The following is a 17,580-nucleotide window of genomic DNA, read 5'->3' as shown; positions in this document are numbered from 1 at the left end:
ATCTTACTTATCCAAATATCCAGATGTTTGTGCTCAAAAACCTTTGACTATAAGAATTTAAAAACATTCTGCTCAATCATGTTCTATTGTTTTATATTATAATCGTTCAAATGATAAAGATTATGTGTTTATGGTGTTTATTGACAAACATAACCCCTTTTATTTTTGAAACTGGAATATACCTCTGTTCCAAGTGTTCGTATCTAAGATTTAAGGTTATAAGCATACATATAAACTAACACAACAATGAAACTCGCTAATTTACACACGTAAGTCAAAGCTGACAACAAAAAATTTAGTAAGTAAAAATCAAACAAATACCTGTAACTCAGCACCAAAACCAAAAGAAGCACAAACAAGACATCACTACAAAACATAGGCTAAATCCAAGCTCGATGAGATAAACCCTCACCATCTCTTGTCCATCTGGTACATACCGCTAAGCAGGGCTGCCATGACAGAAGTTCCATATAGTCATGTGACGTGATACGGCCCCTAGGTATTAGGGGAGGATGGTGGGGAGTATTAGGAGAGGATGGCAGACGTGCCGATATGAAATTCCCTGCTTAGTTTCACTTATGTGTTGTGGTGCTTGCATCATATATATATTGCAGCACAACGTCTGTGTAGTAATATTGTTTGCGTTTCTTGTGACGTTGGTGGTAGGTATAATGTATATATTTGATTTTTAACGTACACATATATTCTTTTACCAAGTATAATGACGTGTTTAGTAACATTTCTCTCATTTTCGTACGTATTGGAACTTATATTTTTTTTATTCTTAAAAAAGAAGGGAGATGTCAGTTGTTGAGAAGTCGTGATTAGGTCAGCTTTACATACAACCTTGGTAAATAAACGATGCCGTGTATATGTTTATTTTTTATTAATAGTATAATAAAAGATATGTAGTGAATTTTTTATTTTACAAATAATTAATTATTTTTTCAAAGGAACTTGAACTATATTATTAAGAGAGCTCATTGAAATTAAAAGTTTTAATGTCAAGAAATATCGTGAAAGAATAAACTAGCAGAAAATAACGTCTGGTAAAACCAGCCGAGTGAGGACAACATACAATAGATTTAATTCAAAACTTGTTACATTCAGTTTACTTTGTCTCTTCGGTCCATTCACTGGCTCTTGAATAACCAAAAGCTTTGCTTGTTTGTTTCTTGCAGTCTCCATTTTAGTTTACTTGTTTTTGCTATTCAGTAGCTTTTAATAAAATATTCATTTGACATTACTTTTACTCATGGCCGTTAATGCTATTCGAGTAATTTTGTTGACCTATTGAATTCATCTATTTTAAATTGAAACAGAATTGCTGTAATACAGTATAAGCTATAATAAACACAGGTATTACACAAAATAATATCATTTTAGTCTCTAAAATTAAGAAATAGGTGCAATATTAAACAGCTTTGTGGAAAAAAAACATATAATCTAAATGTATCTATAACTTTTATCTAATTGAGATTAGCGTGAATAAAAAACTCCATATACATAGCATGAGAACATGTTGTGATCGAAAAAAAGATTTATTTGGTTCTCAGTTTTAAGATTAGCAGGAAACTTTCTTCGGATTTACTAGAAAAGCTACGCTAAAACAATAGCAAATACGATAAAAATAGTTTTTGGCAACAAGGTTAGTAAATTAATAACAGAATATAACAGTCTACATTAGTATTTAGTACTGTTTAGTAAAATTTGTATTCCTTATATTCAAAATCATTCAGAAGGCCTGTCAATGAGCAATAAATACGTGTGTGTTCAAGATTAAAATTGTATGAATATGTATAGGAAAATAATAATATACATATGATAAATACACTTTTCATTTTTTGTATTTATAAACATTTTGATACATATTGCAATAGTTTCTTGACTATAATTGGATATTTATTTGGTTTATTAAACATTTCTTTCATGTTTTTTCTATTTCTTTTACGTCTCAGGTAGAAGAAAACTCAGTTCTACCACTGAAGTTACTCACCCTGAACGTGAGCCGAGACTTCAGGTCACGTGCTAACCATGGGTACACGTACAGTCTGGTGCCGGGACCGGACAGTGAGTGGTTCCATGTGGAGAGATTCAACGGAACCCTGTACTTGGTGGCGAACCCAGACAGAGAGAAGGTCAAGAGGTTGGAGACCACGGTGCAGGTCCATCCGATAAAGAAAGCTAGAGGGTTCCCCCACATGATCTTCCCAGCTCACACCTCTGATCTTGGTAAAGACATTAGACAAGTTTAGTTTACAGATAGACTCTCTAGAACTGTCGATACCTGCATATTTATTTTATAACATATTTTTATAAATTAAAAGACAGTTGTCCAGCTCACCCTGATATTAGAAAAGAAAGAAGACCAGAGAGCAAGTAGTTGCTTGCTTTTAGTGATATTATGTTTTTTACATAGCCAATGCATAAGTGCCTTTTAGTGTTTAGTGTAAAACTATCATATTAGTAGTTCAGTACATTGGGAACTATATACTGAGAACATTGCTTCATTTCATGTTAGTTAGAATACTAGCAGCTATTTCATCAAATATTCATTCTTTATCCTCAACATATGTTTTGAACATAACTTTTATTCTTTGTAAATTACTGTTACCAAATTTGCCTGTTACAAGTGTACAAAAATTACTGGAATAATAAATAATTTCTAGGAATTCTTTTTCTTGAGACAGTATGATTGAGGGGTTGTATTTCTCGAAAGGGTTAAACTAAAAGTTTATATACATTTATCTTATTATATTATTACTAAAATAAAATAACAGATTTTTTTATTTCTCCTCATGACTTTATAAATATTTATTTAATGTAAGCAATTTAGGCTATTGTGTAATCATGACCAAAACACAAACGGATGAGAATAAACATTTGGAATTTCAATTTGAGTTTGGAAAATAGGTTTTATGTTAAATTCATAGCTAATTAAGTAATCTTAATCTTTTATTATTTAAATTCAAATAGCATTAAAAAGGATTTTATATAATAATTATTATTGAAATAAATATGTCATAGTAATGGATTGTAAAGAAGAGTGAAAAGGACCTATTGAAATAATACACAGACCACACAGCTGTACAGTTTGAGAGGTAATCTTGTTTATTTAATTTTAAAGCAACTCTTTGCAAATTTGGTCATACCTGGTGATGTTTCAGCTGCCAATGAAGTGAAGATAGTGGTGAGGGTCAAGGATGTCAACGACAATTCCCCTCAGTTTCCTCTGAATGGACGGCCCCTAGTGGCCGCCATCCCCACGTCTGCCAACTACGGCTATCCAATCGCACGACTGCAGGTATGCTGGAATATCAGAGCTACTTGGTGGTCCAATATTGCTGACAGGGCTTGTGAAAATGTTGTAGAAATGTGGTATCATTAAGAGAAAAAAATAGCTGATTTTATCTTCTACAATTGGTTTTTTCCTCAGAGGTCAAACTTAAAACGTGTATGGTATTATAATTTGGCCGAAGTGTAGCTGTATGTTGAAATTAAATGAAAGATTTTCCATTTAAAGAAAAGATCAGGTACCAAATTTCATAAGTGTTTTAGTACTAATGGAAAATGTTCATAAAGTGTCAGTTACTGTTTACTTAATTTACCCATCTTCAACAATTAAATGAAAACAAAGTAATTACCTATAAGCTCTAATGCCAATAAAACTCAGTTTTGGGAGAATATTCAGCCAGCTATATTTATATTTCTTCCCACATGGCCAGGATTGAATTAATTTTGCAAGCAGAATTAGTAATAATTTTAGGAATGTTTCCTGCAAACTACCAGCAAACAAAATAGCCCAGGAAAAGACAGTAAATTTATTAATTATTAATAATCGTGCAATCTATATAGTAATTCCTCATAAGAAAGAAATCGATTTCCAGGTGAAGTTTTGAGTCAAAATGGGAAGATAAGATACATTTTTAAGTCAATATTTTATTTAAATTGACACGCTTAAAACCAACAGTCAGACACCAATAAAATTAGTCAACCATATGAAAGATGATTAGGTTTAAAATTGCGATTTTGTGTCTCTTTATCTCGTTGCATTTTGGTAATGTAACTATTGGGTATCTAACTGTTGTGATTAAGTGTTAAAAACTGTTGTTTGAGAAAAAGTTAAATTGATATTAATTACTATTCTTAACTCTTTCGATGCCCTCCTATTTCAACTACAACAGAAACTAGCACGACTTACAATAAATTTCCTTCTAAGGAGGAGTAATTGCTCTATTGACTTCACGAAAACTAGGATGTCTGCTTATAAAATGTAAGTTGTCTTTCGACTCGTTCATAATGAGGATAGACGAATTTAAAATAACAGGAGCATAACAGTAGGATATCTTTGCATCTGCATTACTCTACCGTAAGTTTCCAATGATTCGTAAATGAAATCACAGAATAGTGTGCACAGTGATTACCTTTTGTGTTTGGTAATTGTGCATTGATTTATTTATTTACAGTTAATTTTGAATTTTGTTAGCACACTATTGTATCGATTTGTTCGTTTAGTGATGGATTTATAAATCATTTTATGTTTACAACCCAGGATTAAAATATTGGGGATATTAAATTCTGAAGTGGTGAATATTTTCCGTGATTCACATAAGAAGCGTTGATTCTCTCATAGAAAAAGTTTTAACAATTACTATTTAATTTATTTCTTTTTTACACTTTTATGTCCGTTCATATGGATCACTGCTCTGCCCCAGCATCTTATCAAACAGAATAGGTACAATACAAAGTCCACGGTCCTGATGAAAGGTTTTACAAGATTTTAATCTGACCTAAGATTCAAAGACCGACTTTTCAGATCATTTCTCCTCTGACTCCCTGAACAAATTTTTATGAATCTGTAAACTTACATTTTGCTTTGATCATAGATCAATATATTAGTTTAAATTCCATACGGTATACTCTGATGATCATGTGTATTTGTATTCTATTTGTAGAAGCGGTGCAAAACTGGGTGTTACAGTTTTACCAACTTTATAGAAAATATTATTTAGTTGTGAAAATTAATTGTGTAGCTAATCGTCTTAGAGTATAGTATATTTAATACGTAAAATATCATATACTTTTCTATAAACCAGAAAATATTTGTTAACTATTTTTTCTCTTAGTCATTTTTATAATCTAAGGCTTTCCGTGTGTTTAAATAATTATAGATTGTTTAGATAATTTGTGAAATTAGATTATAAATTGTTGAATAGATAATGTATGAGAACCGTTGTGAATTTAGTTAGGACAGATTTCTTCAACCATGTAAAATATTCTTATTTTATACCAAAAGTGATTTAAAAAAACATAATTAATAGCATTATGTGGATGATTATCAACGCGTTGAAAAACTATAATGTAACATAGAAAAACAAATTACTACTAGCCAGATTTTTAGAAACGTTAACTATTTAATTCTACCAGAAATCCCAATGAACATTCTTTACACAAGGGTAGAATGTCACTGGTGAAGCTGGTGTGAATCAAGACCACCCCCCGGGGGAATAATATAACAGGATTGCTTCTTATAGGAGATGCAACATATCTCCGCCCTTTATTTATATCACAATATAGTGGTTCCTCTTCTCCCATTGTGATATTTAGAACATTCCAATTGATAGAAACTAATAGTTTGAGGTTGTTTCCCTTCAAGAGTGATTTATTCTTTATAAAATGTGTTTTAAAAATGTTCCACAATACGGGTGAATTATTATTTTAACTGGTTTATTATTTATTTTAATTTTAATAAATACAACAATACAGTAATGATAAAATTAAACTATTCTATAAAAATGATTATTAATAAAAATGGTGCTTCATTTTTAATCCACAACGACAATTTGGTTACAATTTGAATTTTTCTCTTATTTGAATTAACGTATTACACATCATTACGTTATTTCGAAATATGGTTTTCTAATGCCAGGAATAATATAGTCATATTAGTGAGTCCCATATTAATTAAAGTAATTATGAGGAAAGTATTAGTAGCAACAAATGAAATAAATGATTTTATTATTTAAAAAGACTGTCTTAGTCTGTAATGCAGTCGTATTTAAATTTTTAGCATTTAAATAGTATTATGAGAAAATAAATTCTTAAAACTACAAGAATGGAAAAATACCATTGAGTCATTTTGAAATGGATTAAATTATAATTCATATTTTATTGATTAATACTGTTAAAGACAAATTCCACGTACTATTTTGCTTTTAAGAAAAATTTATGTTTAATTTTTTGTAGATTAGGACACCTAGACAAAATGAATTTGTTAATCCGGTAGAAAACAAGAGGTCAGAGTGACGTCAGAAAAACTCAGTGGAGTAACAACTTTTCTTGTCTAGCCTTTGACGTAATTAGTGAGTAATGAGCCGTAGTTGTTGACCTGTGCTTCACGACTCCTTCATTAACCAAGGCTGGACTTGAGTGTCGTTGGTAGGTCCATCAACATACCCTCCGGTGTTTTGCATGTACGGCACTCTTCCTTGTCATTTGCATCCCACTTTTTTGCAACATTCAAACAAAAGCCTGAAAAACCTATATATTTTACAGGACGAGTCATAAACATCCCCCACCTACTTTTTAGATATTTAGAACCACTATCAGTCACTTTTGGATACTAGACACTTTATTTTGAAGTAGCAGACAGTTTATCTCTTTCCTGGATCCCTATGTTCGAAGTTAAGTTATTCAAATTGAAGTTTTATGTTTTGCCACATGATTTTATATTGTCTTATACTGAAATCGTTCTAGGAAGAAAATAACTATTTTTATATTTCAGGCAGAATTTATAATTAAACTAACTTTTGAAATAATACATTAGTTCCGATATGGCAGAGCTGTAAAATATTGAAAGAGTGATAGGATCGAACATTTTCCATTGTATATTAAAAAAATATACACTAAGTTTCGAGGGTTGGAATCCAACCTTTTCTTCAGGTGTCACAATATCTTATACGTCAAAAAATAATAAGTGTTCCACCATCCGTGGTACTAGTGTAATGTGTTGTTTGTGCTCTTGGCTCCTGTGTAGAAATATCACTTGGTTTCATTCTCACCAGTCTGGATTAGGACTTATTGTTCTGTTTTCTGATTTGGTATTTGAGGGAATGTAAAAAAGGAGGAAAAGGAACATTTAGTCCTCTCATTGTATGATAAGATACGTAAGAAAGAATGTGTAATGTGAATGGTGGCACAATAGTGGTGTTTGGGTTAATGAGTATTTATATTTTACATACTAACTGTTGCAAGCTACAGATGTAGACGGACTAACCCTACCAAGATATGCAGAGTGATGGCTTGGGAAAGCCTATCTGACTAAAGTTCAGATGGTTGTAAATGAGGACTAATCTCCTACATACTAACTGTTGCAGGCTACATTTGTAGACGAACTAATCTTACCAAGATATGCAGGGTGATGGCTTGGGAAAGCCTATCTGACTAAAGTTCAGATGGTTGTAAATGAGGACTAATCTCCTACATACTAACTGCTGCAGGCTACATTTGTAGACGAAATAATCTTACCAAGATATGCAGGGTGATGGCTTGGGAAAGCTTATCTGACTAAAGCTCAGATTGTTGTAAATACAGGTTAATCTTTTACATACTAACTGTTGCAGGCTACAGATGTAGACGAAGGTCTGAACTCTGAGATTAGATACCAGATACTAGGAGGTGAAGCCGACTACTTCACTGTAGATCCTGTGACAGGACACCTACGAGCTGTGGCCAGTTTCGCACACCAGGCAGGACATGTGTTCGGGTTCGATGTCAAGGCCACAGATCGAGCAGGTGCTCACGATGGTCGCTCTGCTATCGCTAATGTCTTTGTAAGTATAGATTAAATAATGATTTATTCTACAGAAGTTCACATTTATACGCGCATTATACAAAATTAAGAATTATGTCTAACCACAGCTTCCATTAATTGTGATATGTATTTCTAATGTTTAAAAACAGAATATAATTAATCTGAGTCCAGACCTATGAGAAAAACGTGGTAAACAGATTAATACCGACCCGCTGCAATGGTCGTGGAAACTTACCTATAACTAATATGAGTTCATAATTCGTTGTTGAGTAGACTAAAAATTATGATCATTTTAATTTACAAAATAAGTTTGATACCATATCAGAAAGTAACAGCACAACAAAAGCTTAAAGAAAACACACCAATGTATTATGATGGTGACTTATACAAGGTACATTATACGGCCCATTTCGTAATTACTGTAGGTACTGAAGATCTAAAGATAATTTATTTATTTCGACGGCAAACGCCAATTTTATACAGAAATAACAAAAAATAGTTATGGACAAGATGTACTAATGTTTTCTTAGGAGCTAACAAGACAGAGAGCAAATAGTAACATACAACAAGGAGGCATGACCAGCAAACAACACAGGCAACAACTGTAGTACAAGACTGGAAATTGTAAGGCTAGTACTAGGACTAGGACACTTTATAGCAATAGGACATAGAACATATAGCCTAAGGAGAGCTATTAAAATAAGAAATAACAACAATTAATTAAACACTATGAAGAAAAAAACAGTAAATAAACTGTATAAAAAGGACTAACATCAGTAAATAATCTAAGATAACAGTAGGATAAACTAGAGTGGGATTGAGTCAACAGTGTATAGGGCTGGAGTTTTTATAATAACTAAGAAATAATATATATATATATATATATATATATATATATATATATATATAAAACAATAAATTAACAACAATAGAAATATCAGGTAACAATAACAAGAATTATTAATATTTAAAGGCTTTAAATAACTTACAGAACTTTATCAGATTGCAACCTTCATCAACTTTAAGAGGTTTTCAGTTAAAATCATAGTCCGAGATAGAGAAACGAGTGTTGAAATTTAAATGAATTCACTTTAGAATAAATGACCTTCTATTTGTATTACTACGTGTATTATAGTTTATTGGTATATTAACTCTATAATTTAATGCATCTGTTTAAGTTTAGTCAGTTAATGATTTTTTTCAGTATTTAAATAAATACGATATTATTGGCAATAGACACATAGTTAAAGAAATTTATTCTTGTTTTCCTCCAAATTCCTAGAATTTAGAAAACGCAGAGAAGGACTGGCTTTTAAATATAAGCCAATATTTAAAAGAGTATAATCAAAATTTCGAAAGATATAAAGGCCCGGTTAAGATTTAAGATATTAAAAATTTTACAGTTAAATAGAGTTAAAGAACAAAATGTATTTCAGGTAATTAAATTAAATTCGCAATGGAATTATATAGCAACGTAATGGAAGGCTATATATATATATATATATATATATATATATATATATATATATATATATATATATATATGAATTCCTATTTACTATCCGTATAAAAAAGATGAAGGATTATTACAATGTTGACAAACTCAAATATTGGATTATTAAATGTTTATAAAGTTACCAGTGGCTAACGATACCAAAAATGTAGTACGGGGTAATTGGTACTGCTCGTTACTGTGGAGCGAGTAATGCTTCAGTGGACTCACAGTTGAATGTGAGTTCACTGGGTGAAGTTCACAAACAAGCAATCGGAGGTTAGTGTCAGCAAAACGCTCACAGCAACGCTACCCTGCTTCTGTTCATATCTGTCGGTGATTGGTAGCCAGGGATGCAGTTGCAGTCCACCAGCAAACTTTCTGCACACTGCAGACAGATTTAAACTTTGCCTGCCCCAACTGTAGCCGCTTTTCTGTTGTCGAATCAACAAAGTTATATGAACAATGGGCAAGATCTTATTGTGCAACATACATCACTCTGTTTACATGGATGTACTCGTACTATCAAAGTTGAGAAATATTAGTATAACTTGGCCCAGTTATGAGGATGACAAACTGTTGATTTGTTTTTAGAACCTCATAGAAGTTTTCAAGTTCCTTTCCTACACTACTGTAAATATTTATGTACATATGTACATAATTTTATCTGAAATAATTGTTGATACCATTAAATCTTTCTAGTTTAAAGTGATTTAAAAAGTTTAGAAAAACACATACAAGTTTTTAAACATTTTACATAAAAATACAATAAGAAATATGAAATTCTACTAAAATTATTTAATTCTCTAATTAATAAAACTAACCTATTAATATAAACTGTTACATTTATAATATATCAAACACATTCGATAGACAATCTTCAAAAGTAGTGCCTAGTTTTTTTCCGTCTATTTTAAATATTATATGTAATCGACGAATGCATTTTATTAAACAACCTAAAATCAACAACAGGACGATAAAAAAGTAACGTTAATAAGTGTTACTACAGGTTTTGCTTAAATATATAACAAAATAACCACACTTGTAAAAGTGAGTAAGTCATTTATGTATAAATATGTGTGTATAATACCACACATTGGTATAAATGTACCTACTGCAGTTTAAAACAATGTTGTTATAATATAAATGAACAAGTTTAAAAAGTAAACTAGATTTTTTTTAACAATTAGTATGTATTATAGTAGTAGTAAATTAAACTATTTATGCAAAATAAATCAAATGCTTAAAATAACAAAATTACCACAAAATTAAAATCACCTATGGGCGGTAAGGTGAAATTAAATACAATAAAAATGTCAAATAAATAACCAGATAACTGTATTTACATATATAGAAATTTATTTACAATAGTAGGTGGCAACTATTAGGATTGGCATTCCGAAATTGTCAAACCATGAAACCACCTTTACTTTACAAAATGGTATTACTATAATAGATAAAATATCTGTAACGGAATACATTAATTAATTAATATTACATTTTTATTACTAACTCAAATATGGTGTATTTTTCAGGTTTATGTTTTGAATGAACAGAAGAAGCTTGCACTGATTATGAATGCCAAACCTATAGATGTAGAAGACCACATAGACAACATCACAAAGTAAGGAAAGCTTTCGGTTAATCACAGTGAAAATATACAATTGTAGGCAAAAAAACGTATCTATTGATAATTTAAAGTACCATCCTTAATAAATGGAACGAAGTTTAAAATATTCCATTTTTAATAGTTCTCTTCAAGTATTAATTATGATTTATTTTTACAATGAAAGAATTTCACAATTGAAAAAAGCACAGAAATAGTTTTAAATATTTTTGTAACAAGTAGTATTTTAAAATCTAGTAAGAAAACAATATTTCTTGCATGAAAAGGTTATAAACGCCACAAGTAGGTAGCTGCGAACTTTATCTTAACACTAAACGGCACAACTTCAATGATCCTCCGAAGGTTAGTATTGAGATTATCTCCTTATAAAGTAGCTATGGTAGAAACGGTAGAGTCCATGTGAATGTTGAGGTTAGCTCCATTTCTCCTTACTCTTAGTGCAGCGTCTGGGATCTGGTGAAGTCACTGACTTGATACTTGGAATCTGGAGTCATCAATAAATAAAAAAAGTCGGTAACTAAGAAATGAACATCGTCTCGACATCAAAGAAACCTAGAATGGCAGAGAAATGTAATGTAATCTATACGAAGAACAATCATTATTGTCTAATCAAGAGCACAATTTAGTGCACTTCGATGCTTTAGACAAGGCTCTAAGCACGCTGGGGCAACCGGGTTTCCGTAACTTTCTTAAAAAACCCCGATTGGTGAACTGGAGCTAAACTCAAGGTTCATATTGAGATTATATGTTCCTGAGGTTATACTTTGAACGGACAGGCAACTGGTTTCAGTTGACATGTAAAAACAAAATAATTTGAATTTATATGTAGTACATTTAAAAGGCATTTGCTGGTAATGTAGGAAAGCATTCAAGTATTTTCTCATAGAGAACATTTATTTCTTCTCATCGTCTTTAATAAATCTATCCAGTATTAAAACACAAATCCTGAACATAAGGTCATGGTTAGAAAGATAATAAAAGTAGTAGATTTTAGAATAATTAATTATTTCTGAACCTTCTTCTACGTCAAAATGAGATTTTTCCAAGTGTGAGGAAACCACCATTATTAAGAACGAAATATCTGTCGTCTCAGATTTGTTTTTAGCAGTGAATGTCATCTATTTAGGTCAGTGTTACTGCTTTTAATTAAAATCGTATTAACGTTTCTGGCTTAAAGCGGTCTTTTAATCTAGGAAATGTCAGCACAGTGAAATATTTTTAGAATACTTCCATCATACTTGCCATGTTTGTCTTGATACGATTTTCAATAGCGTAAATCGTAAGTTATAAACTACATTTTATAAACTATGAAACGCCATAAAAGACTATAAAATGAAATGTACTATTGTTCAGAATTAATTTTCTACGTGCAATATCTCAATTTTTATATCTATTTTCTGTTTCAAAATGACTCTTAAAACATTCGTTATTCGGCTCTAGAACACTGTGCAATAAATGCAAAACGCGTTTAATCCCTCCAACAAAATCTAAAGTATGAAATGTTATAACAGATTTTAATATTATTAATACGAATACATTTTATGTTTTAAAGTTTGAACAAGGGACATACGTGAGATCGAATGTTCTTAGGAATTAATTTGAAGCAATGTTTTTTTCACATTAACAGTTTAACACATTTCCAGGGTGCTGTCCAACGTTACGGGACTGGACGTGAGGTTACGAATGCTGGAACCTCATCAAGAGGAGAATGGAGACTACACAGACGCGTAAGTGGAACACAGGACTCTGTTCAGTACAGAGTCGTAACGTTGGTTAAAAAATCCCATTTAGTGTCGATGTCGTAGTGTAATGGATACAGCGGTTGTCGCAAGACAATCAAATCAAGAAACACATCAGAATTTCAAACCGAGTTGACTTTCACTTTGACAATCTCAGTGTTTTCAGGAAACGGCTCCTGAATTATTTCACATTTAGACAGCACTGCAGGCAAACATAAACTCTAGAATCTTGACCCTTTAATAAAGTACTATATTGATACGTGCATGTAATATTTTTGTAATCTTGCTACGTGGTTACAATTCGTCATTGTTATATCGTTAAATAATTTATCACATTTTAGGTTTATATATTAGCGGTCCTTCTTATCTTTAATTCATCCATAGTTTATCATATAGTGTTATAGTTATCCTATATTACTAGTATAATATTTTTTCTAAGCTTGTCTTTGCTCTTGCTCTGTTGCATTTATGTCTTTTTCTGTTATTTGCAATAAAGGTTTATGTAGTTTATCTATTTTATTGATGCACCGTTTAAAAAGGAATTGCTATTGATTTTTAAATAAATAAATAGTAAACGCCGAGCGTGCCGCTCTTTGAATGGGTTCCCTGCCCGGAAATTAATTGAAAGTAGTTTAAAACTTACCTTTAAGCAGGAAATAGCTTCTTAACCTTATTCTACAGAGAATCCTTAGCCTTAAAAAGAGATAAACAGAATGACTTTACAATTAAACACCAAGATTTTTCTGTTTCAGTACTGACATGTATCTCTATGCTGTGGATCCAATAATGAACGTCATCGTGGACATGGAGACATTGAATGAGTGAGTGGTTTCATATTATTTATAACGTTATGAAGTAAAATATATATAAAGGTGCTATGACTCAATATCTGAACAAGGGCCCGAGAAGAAACTGAAGATAAAGATTTCTATGAGGAAATGACTTAAATTATGTTTATTGAGGAACTCAATCTTATGTTTTCTTGAGTAGGGTTCAAACAATTATCACAACAGTGACAAAAATATCTGACTGGTTATCAATTTGAATGTTTTTTTTATATGATTACTTAAGTATTTTTCATGTTTTTAAGCATATACAATTTTGTAATATTTTGGACAAGCAGACATGCTATCATAATATCATAGTATAAATAACATAATTGATCTTTCTTTTATTCCCCCATAGTAAAATAGATTACAACTCCATAAAATATAATCCAATCTCTTTCAGGGTTCTAAGCTCCAAGCAGGAGGAGGTGAAGCGGAGTCTGGAGCCACTGCACGTGCTGGAGGTGGCGGGCACTGGAGCAGTGTACCATGCTCCAGCTCGTCCTATACCACCACGCACTCCACTCCTCACTGGCCTGGAGGTAGTCACCATCGTCCTGGGCTGTGTGGTGTTCCTCGGTGCCCTCACCGCTGCCTTCTGCGTTGTGTGTCTCAGCAAGAAGAAGTGGGTATTAATGTCTAGGTTTAAGAACCTAGACCTACCTTAAGCCACTACTGTGTCATTTGGAGCATTGGAGGATGTTTACAAATTATTGTTTAAAAATAGTAAAATTTATTCATAGTAAACCTAAGAGATTTCAACTTTTGATTCGTTTGATACTGGTTTGAAAGGAAAGAATTTTCAAAATTATTCTATAGTTCCGAGAAAAAAAGTAGTTTTTATACAGGTAACTTGATAAGTGGAGTCAGGCTCTTACCACAGATTAATTATCTATAGTCTGTGCTCTTTTTAAGGGCTCTGTGGCATTAAACATATTTTACAGCCCTTTAGCAAAAGATTCCTTAAACTTCACTTCAAAAGCTTCTGATGTCATAAATTTAAATATCTTTCATAAACTGTACATCAATATTTGCAGCCTATCAAAAGTTACCATTTTCAAATTTAGTATGAAATTTATTTCTTGAAAGCCACTATATATTTTAGGGACAAGTCGTTGTGCTAAAATCACTAAAATCATCTTTAAAACAACTAGACTAAGATGTTAAAAATTGGATAGGTATATTATGTATATAAGAAAAACATATAAATAAATACCAACGATTATATATTATATCTTTTTCGTGATGGATCAGAAATGTCAGCCTATGACAGTGTTGAACTTTACTTCGGGTAGAACTCACATGACGGTCTGTTAGCATTTCATATGTCATTAGTATATTATATATCATTAGGTGCCTTATTAACAAGAATTAGAATCTGGGTTTATAAGCTGATACCTACTACATGTACATTGAGGATAAGTATTAAATATTTATGAATTTTCAGTATTACATAATTAATTTTATAATTTATTACATTATATTTACTAAAACAATAATGACTGTTCTGGTGGACGAATTTCGATGAAACATTCGGTGAAAAAGTCTTGTATCAGTATGAACAGTGCTATTTTGTGTACTAATTAGCATAATACATTGTGGAAAATGCAGTATCAAGCGATGTTACAAGATGCTTGTTATGATTGTAGGAGCAAGAAGATCGGAGGAGGCTATCCTATCAACACTGTAGACCTGGGGCTGTCCAAGCAACGGTTGGACTGCAAGCCCAGGTCCCTCTTCTACTCCGGGGCGTTTGTGGAAGACACTTCGGATAGCTACATGTCAAACCGCTCAGAGTGTGCTCGGCGCACACGTCATGGCAGGCACAGACACGCACCGACATGTTCACGCCACCACTCTCGTCGCTGCACGCCTGCGAGATCCCCTTCCGCCAAGATGCTGGAATTATCCCTGGCTTCGCTCCACTCCAGTGCACGAGACTCCGGCATTGGGGACCCGGTGAGAGTTCGAGGCCGCTGCGCCTGTGGACACTCCACTTCGCATTCATCTGCAAACAGTAGCAAGTGAGTATCGGGAAATTAACTGTTTAATAATTGAAACAGAAGGAAAAGAACATGCAATGGTGGCTCAAACCCTCATAAATGTGATGGAAACAGGTTTTTATTACATAGCTTGTATTAGGTTACAATCCGTGCCGCTAGATCTTCAAAAGTGTGTTGCTGAATTATGAGATAACAAGTTTTATTTTATAATACACCTCCCTGCTGGAGTGATCTTGACTTTGAATTCACACTCTTCTTCGAGTACTCAACACAACAAGAATACTCCCTATATCAGGATCTTGTTATTTACCCTCGATATTTGGACAAAAAATTGTAAAATTATCGTGTTTTTCACCAAGATCACAGCCCACATGAGAGCACAGATTTTATAAGAACATAGCTAATTTTTTTCGTAACAGCCTAATTACATAGAGAGAACTCATTGACTCAGCTCTGTCCAATTGCATGGGAGCATATTTCAATTATTATCTGAAAAAAAAAACAAAAAAAAACAGCTTAGTTGTACAGAGTAAACAGCACACTTTCATGGTCTTACACCTCAATAAAATTGCGTGGAAACGAAGTAAAAATACAATAGAATACAGCTCAATCATATGAGAACACAGCCCTATACATTGAAGCACAGCTCGATTTCATTGGGGTACACCAAATTATTGAATTGCATGGGAGTACATCTCTATTACATTGAATCACAACTCAATTGCATTGTAGTACTGCACAATTGCTTGAGGGAACAAACCAGTGTATTAGCACATATGTGTTTATGAGTTTTGTACACAAAACACAGCTGAAAAAGTTTGTGAATGAACGCAGTCCAATATGTTACACTCGAAAGCAATGTATTATTTTAAATATATTGTTCACTAAAACGTGTACGGTTACCAGTCAAAACTGAAGGTACTATAAATTCTTATGTACTAGGAAATTCAGTACCAAGAAAATTAGTTGTAGATATTTTCCTTTGTTTGTTTTCCATTTTAGAAAAAAGTGTCTTTGTTGATATGGGTTTTGTAGTCGAGAGAGCTTGAAACCTTATCTCCGCCTCTTTTAAGGATTCTATATAATCAACTATGTTGTAAATATCAATACAAAATTTCAGATGATTGTCGGGGGTTACAATTCAAAGGTTTTATTGATAAGATTGGTTAGTACGACATAATTCTAAAATAGAAACATCCACTAATACTTATTCTTTCCATATGCATATTTCATAACATGAAAATTGTAAACTTTAACAGACCACTTATAAACATAAACAATTTACTCATTTTAATTACAGCATAGTTGATAACTTAATGAAACTAGTTCAATTTAAGGAAGTATAGGACGTGTGTCTTCTCATTAATTTTCTAGGAGTCATTTGCTAATAGGAATTTTTAATTTTCATTAGAGCTAAACCAAGAGTGAAGCAGAGGCTTTGTCTGAGTGCTTTGACGGAGGTCTGTAAAGGACTTGTCCTACATTAGAAGATTGCTTCACGTGTTGTTTGTTGGAAAATAATGACTGATGATAATTGTCATGTCTAGGAAAATACGAGGCCTAATTGCTCTTCCAGATCAATGTAATGTGAATGTCCAAAATCCTTTTGTGACTTTGAACTCTAAGCACAGTTATCTAAGTGTAGATAATCATTCTTCATTTGTACCTCTTATAACAAAAAAAAAACTAATGAAAAAGGGTTAATCCACCCACAGGACCTTCTCCTGTCAAAACTAAATTAGAATGACTTGTAAAATGTTTTTACACGACCAGTAAAACTCTTGTAGACACAAAAGTCCGAGACCTAAGCACGCAACACTTGAAGAAATGAGGTCGTAAACCAAGCTGAGAGTGAGTAATCAGTCACAGTCCGAACTAACATGCCATTCTCACGTTCAGTTAAAACTTGCTAATGTATAGTTATAAAAAATGGCCTATTACATTTGTTTGTGATGTCAGTAATTTAGTAGAGACATATTACTTAGAGGTCTACTAAGGTACAATTCTGCATCTTTCCAGATATATGGTGTGCTCAAATCCATCGTAGGCATGAGTATTCTCCCCCTCAATTTCAGTCTG

At 32.4% G+C, this 17,580-nt stretch overlaps 1 protein-coding gene across 2 annotated transcripts in view; it reads left to right on the top strand.

The window, feature by feature from the left end:
- The window catches only part of LOC124362886 (cadherin-89D), a 157,791-nt gene that overhangs the window by 138,861 nt on the left and 1,350 nt on the right, over window positions 1–17,580 (top strand). For both annotated transcript variants that reach the window (XM_046817760.1, XM_046817759.1), the window contains exons 18-25: window positions 1,959–2,232; window positions 3,168–3,304; window positions 7,623–7,832; window positions 10,841–10,929; window positions 12,576–12,659; window positions 13,424–13,492; window positions 13,902–14,123; window positions 15,148–15,522. In XM_046817760.1, coding sequence (XP_046673716.1) covers window positions 1,959–2,232; window positions 3,168–3,304; window positions 7,623–7,832; window positions 10,841–10,929; window positions 12,576–12,659; window positions 13,424–13,492; window positions 13,902–14,123; window positions 15,148–15,522 — 1,460 coding nt within the window. The remainder of the gene's footprint in view (window positions 1–1,958; window positions 2,233–3,167; window positions 3,305–7,622; window positions 7,833–10,840; window positions 10,930–12,575; window positions 12,660–13,423; window positions 13,493–13,901; window positions 14,124–15,147; window positions 15,523–17,580) is intronic.

Source organism: Homalodisca vitripennis, chromosome 5 (genome assembly GCF_021130785.1).
Source record: "Homalodisca vitripennis isolate AUS2020 chromosome 5, UT_GWSS_2.1, whole genome shotgun sequence".
In the NCBI taxonomy this organism is placed as follows: domain Eukaryota; kingdom Metazoa; phylum Arthropoda; class Insecta; order Hemiptera; family Cicadellidae; genus Homalodisca; species Homalodisca vitripennis.
The sequence above is the reverse complement of the archived record's forward strand: the minus strand, read 5'-3'. Positions and strand labels throughout refer to the sequence as shown.